Source organism: Gossypium raimondii, chromosome 5 (assembly GCF_025698545.1).
Source record: "Gossypium raimondii isolate GPD5lz chromosome 5, ASM2569854v1, whole genome shotgun sequence".
Classification (NCBI taxonomy): Eukaryota; Viridiplantae; Streptophyta; class Magnoliopsida; order Malvales; family Malvaceae; genus Gossypium; species Gossypium raimondii.
The window spans coordinates 54,595,567-54,611,556 of NC_068569.1; the positions used below are offsets into that span (position 1 = coordinate 54,595,567).

The window sequence follows — 15,990 nt, forward strand, 5'->3', positions numbered from 1 at the left end:
TCTTTTATTTGAAAATTAAAAAGATTTCCTTAAATCTCTTCCCCATTACTCACGTTCCCCTCTTTTCTCCCTAGTTTTTTCATCTACTTTTTTTCTTGATCTTTTCCCCAAATTTTCTTTCCTTTCTTGATCCATTGTTCTTATGTCATTCAATTTCGATGGTGGGTGTTTGATTGAAAAGATTACAACTTGATTCTTGCATAAGTATCATCTATTTTTCTTCCGTTATTGATGTTTTCTTTCGTTATCTTTGATTAAGTTGAGGTTTTTGTGGTGCACTACTCCGTTGTTAATCATTTAGGTTTTATAGGTGAACTTCACGAGACGATTAATCCTCCAAAAAATGATTTTTCCTAGTCGCCTTGTTCAACTTTTGGTAAACTATAGAAAATTCTTCATCCCGTAACTATTCTGGTTGGGGTTAACTCATTATTCTCATTCTCAATGACCATAATACCTCATTTCTTTGGCATGTACTGGACCAGACTTACCCACAAACTGTCTGAGATGGGGTAAATTATACTTGTAATAGCTCATTTTCAATTAAATCAGAACAGTGGTTTCAGGACCACAAATTCGATGTGAGAATATTTATTTTATTATTTTAATGTCTAAAGCATGTTAGTAATATAGTATAAAAATTTCGTTAAAAAATTTTACGTTTGCATGTTTAATTCGATTAAAGGGACTAAATTGCAAAAGGTACAAAATTTGAGTTCTAATAGCTATAGGGATTTAATAGCTATGAAATTAAATGGTTGGAGGGTTTATATTGTAAATAAATTGTTAATATCATGAGTGGACTATTATGGACATTTTTTTAAGTGAACTTTAAGGTTAATAATAAGGTTATTTATGTAATTTAGCAAATAAGTTAAGTAAAATTAAAGAAAACAAGTTGTCATCTTCCAAAGAAACTAAGTCCACCGAAAATTAAAGCCTAGAAGATCCATGAAAGGATCTTAAAGGTTCGGCTAACACTCCTTTGCTTGCATGTGAGTATTTTTCATCCCGTTTTTAATGATTTCTATGTTTTTGAAGTCGTTGTAGCTTAATCTAGCTAGCCCAGGGACTAATTTACAAAATTGTTAAAAGATTAAAGTTTTTCCATGAATGAATTCATGTTTTTGTGAATTTTGATGGTAGAAAATGAATCTTTGTTGTTAGATAAACAACTTTTGTAAAGTGATTTTTGTTGAAAATGTCAATTAGGGATTTATTTGTAAAATGTGTGGTAGAAATTGTGAAATAAAGAAATGTATGAGCTACAATGAGCCTATAAAAAATTTGGCTAGACTTGGGTAGGGGTGAAATTGTATGAATTTCATTTTTCGAGGTTAAAGACTAAATTGTAAAGAAATCAAAACATTAGGGGCAAAAGCATAATTTTGCAAAAATATGAATTTGTATTGAATTGAATGGAATGATTATTAAGTGGATTGAATTTATTCATTTAGATTAAGGTAGACCTCATATGGCTTTAGATCGGGGCAAAGATAAAGTCTCAAATTAATCGACTTCGTATCTACGTTTATCGCCGAGGTAAGTTCGTACGTTTAAATAGCATTTTAAATTTATGTCTTAAATGCTAACATGTTGTATTGTCAAATTATATTTCGATGGAAAAATCCAATGATGTATTGATGATTATCGATCAATGAAAAGGGATGGTTTTGACCATCGATTATGAAAAGGGATAGTTTTGACTATCGACTATGAAAAGGGATGGTGACAACCATCAACTATGAAAAGGGATGGTGACGACCGTAGTATATGAAAAGGGATAGTTTCAACTATCGACTATGAAAAGGGATGGTGACGACCATCAACTATGAAAAGGGATGGAGGCGACCATCAACTATGAAAAGGGATGGTGACGACTATCGATTAATGAAAAGGGATGGTGACGACCATCGAATACGAAAAGGGATGATTACGACCATCGTTAGCACACTTTATGTGAGCTTTAGTAAGGGTTTTCGATGCAATCTACTTTGTTATTATGGAAAGGTAGAAAGTATGTGTATTTATATTTATGGATTCACCTATCAGACCATTTCAATGATAACTTCCTTAGTAATTATTTTACCAGTGAAGGTTGATCAACAACGAACTGAAATGTACTATCAAACATGCATTGTAAATAACCACTTTGTGTACTTCAACCATACAGTAAAAACCCACAATAATTGAACTCATCACCAACATAACATGAAGTCAAACTCAACAGAATAACACAGTGCAAATATATATATAACAACTACAAAGGGTTTGAGTTTAGAAACTCACCAACAAAATATCTGGGGTTGACACAACTTATACCTGCTTAGCCTTCCCTTTATTACTTGGGCCTCCTCTTTCTTGGTTAGCTAAGCATAACAACCATACAAAGATCAAAACGAAGACATACATAAGTAAGAAAACCTTAATTCATATGCATGCAGAGGAGTTATACATGTTTAATACGACTTAGATCATCACGGTTCAAAATAATTTATGCTGAAACCTCAGACATTGCTTTCTTTTTCTTAAATCGAAAGGTACGGAAGAGTTAGAAATATTACCAGATTGCTAAATTCTCAAATATTTATACTAACACCCTAGATTCTTCCCTTCATGCAAATTGCTTCTTAATTTCATTTCTTATAGAATGAACCAGAGAAGAAGATGGAAGAAAGAAAATGAATACCAGAATGCGAGAATCTTCCTATATATAATCTTTCCACTATTGTTTTCCTTAATCTCAAATTGGTGAATACTATTAATACCCTTAATCATAATGTTTCCCACTAAAAGAAAACTCCTAGTTCTAATGTAATGTGATTAAACTTGAATTCTAACTATTTACCTATCAACTGGTCATATTCTCATAACCACACTAGAACCCGCTTAAATAGAAAGTTTTCTAATTAAGTATTTAGAATTTCCCTCAAACCAAACCTTTAACATTTTCGGGAGTGACAAATAGTGAGCAAAATGCAAAAATATTGCACCCTTCCCTCAAAGGAACCACGCCTAGCTTGTTTCATTAAAGCACGCCATTGCCTAGGTATCGCTCCCCCTTAAAGAGGTACCACACCCCTCCCAACTGAAGTGTGGTACTCGTAGACCCAGTGGTTATATTTTGACCAAAAGCACCGGACTCCTATGGCTTGGGTATCAGTACCTAAAGTTCTACTAATGCATTTATTGTTGCAATTAAAGACTAGGCTTTAATTCATTTCCATCAACCTCAAAACGGCTATTAGTCCATGAGAATGTATAAATGGAGCACTAGAACACTTAGAAAAGAAGTAGAAACAAACATATAGAGATCAGAAGCTTAATTCCAATCATTTCTCATTATTATTCACATTTTCTCTTATGCACACTTGTGAGTTTAGTTGTTATTCATTTTTTCAAGTATTGTATTATTGTGTGAGAGTGCTTAATCCTTTCTAAATTCTATTTCTCATTTTTGTGAAGATTTAATTAAAGTTTTTGGTAAAAAAAACCTTAAGGGGAAGTGACCCTATCTTGCTTTTTGAAAAGATATAGATTGTTAAGGTTAAACATTATCCTTAAAAGGTTCAAATCTAGTGAAGTTAGAAAATCCTTAGTTGTGGTAAGTTAAGGTAGTGGAGGTAGGTAATTGGTGTCAAACCACTATAAATTTTTTAATCTCAATTGTTTTCCATCTTTGCTTTAATTTTTTTAAACACTGATTCACCTCCCTCTTGGTGATTATTGATCCTAACAATAGATATCGAAGCTAGAACTCTAGAGACGATATTACTACCAAAAGAAAAGTCCACAAGAAGCTGAAAACGAAAGAAAGAAGCTAAGAAATTTATCTCATAGCATCGGAGCAAAATTCAACTATGTTGGGAGAAGGTTATTCACTATGATGCCTCCTCTATTCAATGACACTAATTACTCTTATTGGAGGACAAAAATGAAGCTATTCATCCAAGCAAATGACTGTGAAGTATAGAGGGTGATTACAAATAGGTCATCTATTCCAAAGAAAAGAGTTGATGGTGTCATTGTGACCAAAGAGGAAGATGAATGAAATGAAGTTGATATCAAGATGGTACAACTAAATGTCAAAGTTATGCACACTTTATTTTGTGCCCTTGGTCCCAATGAATACAATAAAGTCGCCCTTATGTAACAATGCCAAGGAGATATGGGATAAGCTTGAAGTCACTTATAAGGGTACAAGTAGAGTCAATGAGTGTAAGATTAGCCTCCTCACCCTTAATTATAAGCTCTTCAAAACAAAAATGGATGAAGGAATCAAGAGATGTCCTACCGCTTCACCGATATGATCAATGGTCTTAAGGATCTTAGGAAGACCTATGCCAACGAAGAGATGGTGAAGAAGATGTTGAATAGCCTCCCAAAATAATGAGACGCTAAAGTGATGACCATAGAAGAACCAAAGGATCTTAATTATTACTTCATTCAATTTTGGATCCGTATTAAATTACATTTATTATTTTAAATTAACTATCACTTACTTTGTATTACAATTATATATCAATGAAAATTAATTTTAACACTGTAAATACATGCATTACTAAGGCATTTTTCATTTAAATAACATCTAAAACACACATTTTCATTCAAATGTGTAATGTTCATTATTATTTTATTGCTTAGTTTTTATTATTTGATATTTTATATTTCTATAACACTTAACAATTGTTATTGTTTTTACACAGTATTTTGAAATATTATATCAAAAGCAATGAAAAACAGTTATTTGCAAATGAGATTTTGAATCATATTCAATGCACAAAAGTTTTGAGAAAACCAACTTCTTTGGCTGAAAGAGATTTGTCATTCAATCAAAATTCAATCAAGCTGAGTTTGAATTCAATTAAAATTTCATATTTCCATCTTGTTGAACTACTCAAGTTTAAATTTCAATCAAAATTCAAAACTTTTAAGTTTGGTTTTGTTCAATCTGAAATATAAATGGAATCGTTGAAACTTATTAAATTAAGTTTAATCATAGAACATTTTCAATCCTAACTAGAAATAAAAAAATTTATATTAAAGGTAAAAAAAACTTAATACAAGCAACTCAAGTCATCAAACATTAGGATACTTGAACTCAACTCATCTGATCGCTTGAACTATTCAAGCTTGATGATAATCAAATCGAATTCAAGTTTTTTTCCAAATCAAACCCGAGTAACTTACAAGCACAAATACCCTGTTTTTATCTACACCCTAATCAAGATCAAGCCTTCTGGACAGAAAAACCAAGAATGAAGTCTTTGATTTCTTCATTGACAGCCCTATCAACGGCGGTACGGCCATCAGCATCTTTGACATCATAAACAGCTCCAGCTCTCAATAGCTCTTCAATTTTGGGCCGGTCACCTTCTGATGCAGCCAGCATTAACAAGATGTCTACTGGGTGAATGTTTTGGTTCAATAGAGCTTCCATTTTATCATAGGACCCTTCAACAGCAAGCATCCCCATGTAGTTGAAGTACTGCAAAATCAAAATTAGCTCCTTAAATAGCGGAAACAATTATCTTTAACAATCTAACAAATCATGTATCGAAATAGCAAAGTGCTTTACATATCTCATAGTATTAGGAATACGTATTGCCAGGGAAGGTCTAGCTTGTCCTGCGCCAACATAAAGAACGCACTTGGGTGCTACAACATGATGTTTACTGTTGGCAATTTTTCCATTTTTCTATCAAGTAAAAACGTAGAAAAAGAAAGTATATACTTAGAAATATATAAAGACTACTCAAAGATCAACACAATAAGAGTGTTTCGTTCAAAGGATAAAAACCAAAGAAAAATCTCATGTTTTTTGAAGACTTAGGCATTATCTCGAAATAGAAATAGGGAAGAACGAACGACAATTTGAAAGAAGAGTGAGTCGCGCCTTTGACATTGAAGAAAAGGGGTCAAGTTGATAAAAAGAAGCAATAAAACTCAAAATGGCTCGGCAAAAATTATAGTGAGAGAGGATATCTGAGATGGTAAAGTAGGAGAATCATACTAAGATGTGAAAAGTTGAGGTTTCAATTTGAGTGATGGGGTTGAGCTTAAATCTTTGAGTTTTCTTATATTAAGTGAATTTTAGTGGATTGATTATCAGAGCAAGACTCCGCAAACATAAGTTAAGTCCAAACTGCGTAAAGAGTTCTAGCTTGTTTCAATTTCTTACAATGGTTCTAGTTGTCAACCTAGTCAAACATACATTCACATAACATTTCCTATCAACATTTGGGAGATGTTTCAACTCTTTTTGACAATGAAATCTAGTTCTGTCCTTAGTAGGCTATCTATTTAAATACATAAAGGGTTATGATATCCAAGCTCATATCTTGACTAGGTTCATCTATAATAATTTAGGTCAATGATAATAAATCTAAATCAAATCAAACGAGTACCATAGAAGAAGCCTATGAAACACTTGAGATTCATCTATAAACATCGGAACCGAAGCTTAGCCTAGTTGGTTCATGAAGTCATGTTTTCACAATGTTTAAGGTTCACATCCCAACATCTACAAATCCGTCTCTTTTCCCGAGCTGCAATCTCTTTTGTACAAAAAAGAACAACATCCACGTTTCCTCTTCTACGGTGATGATAATAAGATTTGTTAAAAACAATCCAACAAGTTCAATAATGTCTAACCCCATATACATGTTTGTAATGATTTCATGATCATACTAAAACTTCTCAAAAAGAACTAGAAATGAAATGTCATATTCATTGGGACATTTAAACAAACACAGTCCAATCTCAAACTTAAGAACAACATGGGCAACAAAGACAAGCCAAAAAAAAAAAAGTATATAAAGAAAGAACCTGTTCAACATCATCTTTGTCAAAATCATCTCTTTTTTGACTACCATAAATGCCAGCACCTTCAGCATCAACACCATTCTTGCCAAACTTGAACCAGCATTGAGTTCTTGAACCATTAGAGGGTCCAATATTTGAAGGACTTAAACAGGATAGTGAGTTTTGAGTACCCAGAAACTTAGAACTGAATGTTGGCAAAGAAGGAAATGAAGGATTTATGGGTTTTGCAGTAAAGGGTATTTGGAAAATACATGGGATTGAAGCCATTGATTCTTTTGATTTTTTTTTTTTTTTTTTCGTGAGATATGAATGTGGTTTTGTATAAGCTTCAAACATTATCCACTCATTGTCTTGGAGAAGAAATGTTTGGCTGTTTTTGTTTTATTGAATGTTATGTTGCATGAGTGTCCTCGTCCATTGATACGTTTGACTATTTACTATCATTGATGGTCAAATTAAACGATGAAGCTAGCAATTTTGTCCAATGGTATGATAAAAATGTTGCCAATTCTTAGAAAAATATTAAAATAAAAAAAAATTTAATTTTTAGAAGAAAACCAATATTTTAATAAAATTCCAGTCAACAAGTTTATTTCATACACCTGATTTTAACATCCTTAATTCTCATTAACATAGTCTACATGAATATTTATCCAAACATCAAAAATGAAAAAAATTGATTTTTTTCTAGTAAAATAAAAGTTAATTTTTAAATATAAGTAAAGTTACATATGTAAAATTTATTTTAAAACCAATAGAATTAGCTAAAATAATTAAAATAAGCATAAATTTATTTTATACCATAAAACAAAAATATAAGTTTACATTATAATAATGAAAATATCAATGCTATAATTTAAGTTTTTCTAAAAGAATACTTGTGATTTTATTCATAGTATATTTCCTAAACTTTTTAGAAATTTGCGTGGTTTGAACACAAATACGAAAATTGAACAATGGGTTTGAGTTCTAACATTCAAAGCTCGAATCTGACATTCAAAAAAAAATTTTGAGTCCAACCTAATCAGATTGAGTCTGCTTTATATTTTTATTTTATTTTTATATATTATATAATTTATCATATAAAATTAAATATATATAATAATACACTGTTAAGTAAATATTAAAAACTATGTTGAGTTGTCTAAACTTAAAATTTTAATAAAAGAAAAAATCATCTGAAATATTAAGTTAAAAACAATATATGTATTTTGAAAAATATATATATAGAAAGATTTAGGCTAATCATTTATAAATATGACTAGTTTAGGTAAATTTTAGCCTATATTTCAGATCAGATCAAACTTAAGCAAACATAAAATATATTAATGTATACATAAACTCGATCTAAACCCAACTTGTCTCGGCCCATAAACACCGCTAAATAAATTGATAGAAGTACCCAATAGGCAACCAACTTCATGCAAGGACATTGGATCCTAAGAAAGAAAGTCCACAGTCCAAATTCCTGTTTCCAGTGGAAACAAATCGAATGATACACTCGAATCAAATTTCACTCAATTCGAAAAAATTAATTAAGCTATACAATATCAAAAATAAATAATTTGAGGCCTTTTAAGTTGTTTTTTTAAGCCAACTTCGAATTATATAATTTAGCTCAGACTTAAAATCTATAATTTAAATTATTTAAATAACTCGAATAATTTAATAAATAGCTATAATTTATCCTTATGCACTATATTGATCAAATTATCGATTGGGTGGTCATCATGGTCCGATTAATTAAGTTAGAATGGCGGAGGATATGTAAATGCTGGTATTGAATTTAGTAATTAGGTCTACTTTGATACCTAAATTTGGATTCTATAAAATATGATGACATAACACTTTGAAATTATGCTACATCATCACTTATAACTTAAAAAAAAATTGAAAAATATTTTTTAAAGTTTCAAGTGATGATATGACCCAATTTCATAGTGACATGTCATCATACTTTTACGAAATCCAGGTTTAGTGACCAAAATGAAAATTTTGTCAAATTCAGGTACCAAAACGGACCAAAACAAGTACAATTACTAAAATGGACAAAATTACATGGGTTAATAAATATTTTGCCCCTGAACTTGTCCACTTGTACTTAGTTGGTGCCTTTTTTTTTTTTAACTAGTTGGTACTTGAACTTATTCTGTCACATAGTTTGGCACATTTACATTAACGTCTTTAGTTTATGCTAACATGACACTGATAGCTAATCCAAAGATGACACATGACAACCTTTCAATGTGCCACATGGCAAACATAAATAAAAAAGGCTAAAGGAGCATATAAGTCCTTGAACTTTCGCGAAAAAATCAATTGAGCCCCTCCGCGAAAAATGCACTGAATTAAGCCTTCCAACTCTCAGATTGCATCAATTAAGCCCTTTGACCAACTTTTTTGCCTTTGACCATTACAACGCTGGCATAACTCTCCATAACAGTGATAGCTACTGGCATGGCAATGCCACATCAGCTACCACATTAACAAAAAATAAAAAATAATTAAATAATTAAAAATATATATTTTATTTTTTACCGGAATGAACATGGACAATTCATTCATTTCAAAACTTAAATTTTTAAAATTTTATAAATTTGTAAAAAACATCATTAAAATTTATTAAGATATTAAATAAAGTTCAAAAAAATTAAAATTAATAAAACCATTTAAAAGTTAAAGTCCAAAATAGATCTTGACATATTGTTGTCCAGATTCAATGTGATTGAAGAAGACTTTTCTAAATTATATAAGTTTAAAAATATTAAAATTTATTTTTCTTTAAAAATATGATATGTGTATCAAAGTTTTAATTCTATTAGTACCTTTTATTATGTCATATAAAAATAACAAAAGTTGTTTTCAGTAAATAAATAAATATAAATAATAAATTTTAATTTAGATGAAAATTGATACTCAAATTAAATTACCTATACTATAAATTACCCCTTAAAAATCATACAAAATAGTAAGAAAAATATAAAAAATAATCATCAAAATCATCATTCTCCACATGATGACTTAGGTAAATTTTAAACATGCATTCAGCTGACATGAAAAAAAAGTTAAAAATAAATTTATTTTTAATTTTCAAATAATCTATTTAAAATATTAACTTACATATTCACTTTAATGAACTTAATTCCATTCAACTATAAATAATTAACATTAATTAAATTTTAATAATTAAAGAAATATCAATTAACATTATTATTATATTTTGAATATAAAATTCACCACATTCTATTATTCAATAATATTTATTTAAAATTAATTTTATTAATTAATTGAAAAACTTCGTTAATTCTAATAACAGGAGTACAACTAGAGTTGTCTATGGGTCGGGTTAGGTCCTAACAAAATTTTAGGCCTAGGCCAAACCCGTATTGACTTTTTTAATTTTATTTTTATATCTAAAAATTTTAAAAATATAATACGTCAAATACACTAAAATTATTAAAATAAATGTTTCCCAACAAATTGAAAATAAATTAAAAAAGTCTTTATACTTAAACAACACTAAAATAAGTGCAACTTAATAAGAAAAGGCTTCTAAAATAGTAGCAAAATTAATAATGAAACAAATGTTGTACATTATCCAAACATTAACAACAAAATTGTAGTTATTTATATTTTATTTAATATTTTAATATTTTTTAATAATTTTTTACAAATTTGTATTTTTAAAAAAATTAACATTTTAAAACAATTTAAGTTTTGAAATAAATGAATCTGGATAGCTATTTGTTCAAGTACATTCTAGTAAAAAAATTAAAAAATTATTTCTTTTAATTTTTAAATTTTATTTTTTGTCAAACGTGGTAGCTGATGTGGCACTATCACACCAACAACTATTGCTTACATGGAGCGCTATGTCAGTGCTGTAACGGCCACGTTAGCATTGTAATGATCAAAGAGTGAAAATGTTGGTCAAAGGGCTTAATTGATGCAATTTGAGATTTTCAGAGTTTAATTGAGTGCATTTTTCGTAGAGAGACTTATTTAATTTTTTCGCGAAAGTTCAGGGGATTATATACCCCTTTAGCCAATAAAAAATTAAAAAATCTTTAAAAACATATAAATTAATAAAAATATTTTTCACGTTAAAATGAACTTGGACAAATGGCTGTCATGTTTCACATAAATATATAAATTTATTAAAAAAACACATTTAAAATGAATCTAGATATATAGGTGTCCAGATTCGAATGTATCTAAGCTACCATTCGTCTAAGCTCTTTTACGTGAAAAAATGGTTTTATTAATTTATATATTTTAAATATTTTTTATTTTTATTTATATTTACCATGTGTCATCTTCGGATTGGCTATTAGTGTCAATTAGCATAAACTAACGACATTATTGCAAAGGTATTAAACTATGTGAGGGAATACAAGTTCAAGTATTAACTAAGTAAAACAAAATAGGTACTAATTGACATGTTTAGGAGGCAAAATATATATTAACTCAAATTACATTAATATTTTTTATACAATTCTTAGAACTATCCATAGTCTCTTCCCAACACTTAACTATGAGAATCAACGACTTTAACATACTCGAACTCACATTCTATTATATTGACAACAATATTAATATCAACCAAGCTAAGACTCAATCCATCATTAATTTTTTAATAAAAAAATCAATCGTCAATATCTAGATTAGAGTTATATAATTAAAAAATTGTAATATTGTGATTACGGTTGGTGGGCTTTTTCCTTCATATTAAATGATCTTCCACTTGAGATTGTACCTTTTAAGTTGTAATTAAGACTTGCTCTATTATGATGGAATATAATTGAATATTTATTAAAATTCAGATAAATTTATTTCACTTAAGTTGATTTTAGTTTTATTTAATTTGATAAATTTTAAAATTAAAATTAATAAAAATTTTGGTAAAGCTTAAACAATAAACACAATTAGTATAACTCAAACCACTACACCTAAAACGGTGAACACCCTTAACCATTAATTCAGAATTTCTCATTTCATTCAATTCCACTCATTGATTTTGCCTCATTAAAGGGAAAAACCTAAATTAGGTGCAATTGGTGAAAAAAGCAGGAAGATTTGGCAGTGGTGAGAAAGTCAGACATTTTAACATTTCACTTCACTTCACCTAACCAAGACTATTAAATTTATTAGGCATATGAAACTCCCATGTTTTGCCCCTTCTCCCCTCTCTACTTTCCTTTTCTATAACCTTATATCTAATCATTTTTAATATTATACGACCACATATATTGATACAATCAAATGGAGTAAAAGAACTCAACCCCCACAATTACCTCTCTACCTAAAAAGTACTTTAGTTGTGTTCATTGGACCAATATGCAAGATATTATCATCCACACCCACTAGGTTCATAGTTTTATTTAGGTCTAAATGTATTGGATTTGTTTTTTAGATATTAAATGAGTAAAATAGTCCTTATACGTTAGATTAAAAATAAATCGATTTTTTCTGTAAAAATTTCATTAATTTATACTTGTAAAAGGTGATATTACTAACAAATAACTAGATAGTTAAATGTACCTCATGCCGACATATAAGACCAATTTTTAATAGTAGAAATGGATGAAATTTTTAATAGAATGACATGTTTACTCTTTGATCTAAGATGCAATGATTAATTTTCTTATCTTTTGAGTAGAATGAGTAAAATGTAATCCGACTCCTAGTACATAGGTTTCCATGTCACTTTACTGAAGTTGTTCATATAAGCGTCAAACCATTCAATATGATCGTATAAGGACTAAACCCTTATGAAAGTACTCGTAAAAATTTGGCTTTCATTTGAGCATTTTTTATAAAGGTTTTATCATTTTATGACTATTTTAAAATAATTAACTTTTATCCGAACAACCCATAAAAAGTTAGATTTGATCCTATTTGACCATTTTAAAAGAGTTAACCTTCATTTGAGCAATTTTATCATAATCATTTTGAAAATTTTGACCCTATAAGAAACCATTAAATTAGTCTTTGATTTGAGCATTTAAATATAAGTTATAGTTCATAGGAACCAAAAGATTAAAATATACTTTTAATCCCTATATTTTGACAAAATTAAAATTTAATCCTTGCACTAAAAGAAGTTAAAATTATATATATATATATATATATATATATATATATTTTACATTTTAATTTAAAATCTCAGTTCAATCTTAAAATTGTAAGTATTTTTTGTCAAAATTTATCAACTTAAAATTTTGATTAAAATAAACATGATAAGCTAACAAATTTCAACTGAAATTAGCAAACATAATTCAGTTATAAAATACTGATGAACAGTAGTTAACTGACAATACTATGGCACCAAACAACATTAAAATAAAACCAATGTAATGTAGTTAAAACAAAACAGACATTTTCAGTTAGAAGCTTAAATGTTCAGTGCAGTTCACTTTAAATAAAGAGGCAAAGAACTAAAACCAGTGGAAACACCAAAAGCAAAGCATGCAAAGATCAAAATCCAGTGGTAAAAATGTTGCAGTTGATATGGCTGCACATCATCCTATTGAAATAGGCACCAAAGGCACTGTGGGATCCTTGGTAATGCAAGAGATCAAGTACTTCAACAGGCTTGAGCTCGAATTAAGCTGCCGAGAAAGCTCGAAGAAGCCACATGGTAGGCCTATTGTTGGACCAGTTGTGGCAGCTGAAAAGAAGAAAAAAAGAGGAGCTAGCAAACTTGTAGCAAGCATTTGTTCTGTGGTGGAAGTTTCGGAGAATAGGCCGGTCGGGGTTTCGGGTTCCGGATATAGGAACCTGAAATCGGATTCAAAGAAGTTGGAAATCTAGACGATGGTCTCGGAAAGCTTGGAGAATCCAAGCTTCTTGAGACGATTCGTTATAGGGGTCGACCATGCCCGATCTGAATTCCCACATTTTATGTCCACTACTTCAACAATGTTTGATACTACTTTCTTGTCACTTTTTTGTCTAATAGGTGTTCTTTCTAATGCAACATTTTCAGAGCCAAGCATTGGCATCTGATGGACATTTTTAGTACTTTGGGGGCTTTTATAACTCGTGCTGTTGCGACCCCTGCAGGTGCCGGCTCCATCCAATGATTTCCTTGGTTGTAATCGTTTTAGAGTCGTTGAAGAACAGGCAACCGATGCAGGAATCGCCTGAGATTTGTGTCTAGGTGGTGCTTGCTTTGGTGTTTTAATGGAGTCTAGCTCCTTTGTCATAAGGGAACTAATTGTCCCTTTAGTCCCCAACTTAATTGATCCACCACCGCCATGGATAGCTTCCAGTTTATGAACCATGTTTGATGATTCCTCTCCTAAAGCCTGTTATCCAACAACAAAAATGAATCAAACATATGAAAACTATACTAATCTTTTTAACTGCACGTTTCACTGTTTGATTATTCTGTCAGTCTATACTAATCTTTTCAACATATTTGAGTACCCATTGAGGAATTTTAACAAACAGATAGTTACATATGTTAGCTAATTGAAGAACAAAATACCTTAATCCAGTTGATTCATGCAAACATCCTCAATATTTTTGCTTATCACAACTAAAATAATTTCAGTTCAGCTCATGAAATATGAATATGAAACTGTGGTTATGATTATGAATCAACCACTTAAAACAGTTTCATATTTAAACCAAGTTTTCCAGATTTTGAATCAAAACCCAATATAAAATCAAAATCATAAACCAAAATGAACAATGAAAATTCATTAATCCTATCAAGAATCAAGCAGAAACAGCACCAAATCCTTAAAAAAAAAAAACCCAACTTTTTAAAGAGATTCAATATCATAGGAGAACTTACCAACAACCGGCAATCATTCCACAATTACATAAATGACTGAAATTTAAAGCTTACCACTTTATATACCAAGCAACATTGAAGGGTGAACTCAGCAACAGATTGAATTGAATCTGAACCCCAAAACAACAACAAAAAGTGGAACTAAACTATGAAAAAACAAGAATTAAAACAAAACCCACCGAATTTTTCATGTTTTCTGGACGAAGATCGGTGTGTTTGTTTATGATGTCACATTCAAAACCATATCTAATCTTCTTTGTTTTTGAAATCCAACTTTTTTTTTTCTGCGAAAAGTGTTTGTCTTTTGTAATTTGTCAGACCAGTCAACAAATACCAATCATGTTGCAGTAAAAGCTGTCCCCCTACCCATTTTTCAATAACCAATGGTTGTTTGCCACGTATCAATATTGGTATTCTGAACTTTGGACAAAGATATTTTAGTTCACATTGCTGATGAAGGATTTTCTTTTCTGTACTGTGGTTTGAAGTTTTTATTTTATGATGTGTGTTTAGAGTAGACCTGTCCATGGGCCGGGTGGCCCGGCCCGGCCCGATGGCCCGCCCGAAATATGTGAGGGTTCGGGTAAAAATATAGGCCTGAAATATGGGCTTGGGCAAAAAACGAGGCCCGTTTAAAATGGGCGGGCTCGGCTCAACTTTTTGGCGGGCCCGCCCGCCCGAATATAATAAATATATATTTTATTTTTATTTTTAATTTTAAAATACTTTAAATTTTTTTATTTTTAAAATATTTTTTGTGTTTATTAAAATCAGTAGGGCCTGCTCGGCTTATTATTTTTCCTGACCGGCTGGCAAAATTTTAGGCCCATATTTTGGGTCGGGCTGGCTCAGCCTAAGAGTCGGGCCAAAATTTTTCCAGTCTGCCTTGAACCTGCCCGCCCGCCATGGACAACTCTAGTTTAGAGGGAAAGATTTTTATGAAACACTTACGTCATATTTTTTTTTCATAATTTAATATTTAATTACTAATTTTATCTTGAATTTTAATATTTTATTTTAAAAAATAAATTTAAATGAAAATATTTAAATTCAAGATAAAATCATTAATGTAACGTTAAATTATTAGAAATGAATAATATTTTGTTTCATATAATTCTTTCTTGTATTTATAAGGTTAAGAAAATTAGAAATAAGAATAAATTTTTACCTTAAAATGTTGACTTTAAACAGCAACATTTCTCCATTCAAAATAATAAAAATAAAATAAAATCAAAACCATTTTATTTTATTTCATTTTATTTTAAAGGTAAGGATTAGAGTGAATTTTTAAAATCTTAATTTTTAAAATAATTGTTGGATCCGATTTTTAAGGTTAAGGTTTTGTTTTTTCTAAAGTAGGG

General features: G+C 30.0%; 2 protein-coding genes across 4 annotated transcripts; both read right to left on the bottom strand.

Moving 5' to 3' along the window:
- Positions 1-5,016: 5,016 nt before the first annotated feature.
- LOC105768240 (protein LHCP TRANSLOCATION DEFECT) lies at positions 5,017-7,142 on the bottom strand. Of its 2 annotated transcripts, XM_012588062.2 has the most exons (3): positions 6,829-7,142; positions 5,579-5,698; positions 5,017-5,488 (listed from the first exon to the last, which is right to left on the bottom strand). In XM_012588062.2, exons 1-3 carry the CDS (start codon positions 7,090-7,092, stop codon positions 5,231-5,233), a joined length of 642 nt encoding a protein of 213 aa, XP_012443516.2. In that variant the 5' UTR covers positions 7,093-7,142; the 3' UTR covers positions 5,017-5,230. The 2 variants fall into 2 exon arrangements, with proteins under 2 accessions (XP_012443516.2, XP_012443517.1); XM_012588063.2 differs by lacking the exon at positions 5,579-5,698 and having other exon boundaries at positions 6,829-7,133.
- A 6,005-nt stretch (positions 7,143-13,147) lies between these two features.
- Positions 13,148-14,974, bottom strand: LOC105768239 (uncharacterized). 2 transcript variants are annotated; one of them, XM_012588059.2, is made up of 2 exons: positions 14,809-14,974; positions 13,148-14,135 (listed from the first exon to the last, which is right to left on the bottom strand). In XM_012588059.2, the coding sequence occupies exons 1-2, from the start codon at positions 14,818-14,820 to the stop codon at positions 13,635-13,637; spliced, it is 513 nt and encodes a 170-aa protein (XP_012443513.1). In that variant the 5' UTR covers positions 14,821-14,974; the 3' UTR covers positions 13,148-13,634. The 2 variants fall into 2 exon arrangements, with proteins under 2 accessions (XP_012443513.1, XP_012443514.1); XM_012588060.2 differs by having other exon boundaries at positions 14,684-14,935.
- Between the last annotated feature and the right edge of the window lie 1,016 nt (positions 14,975-15,990).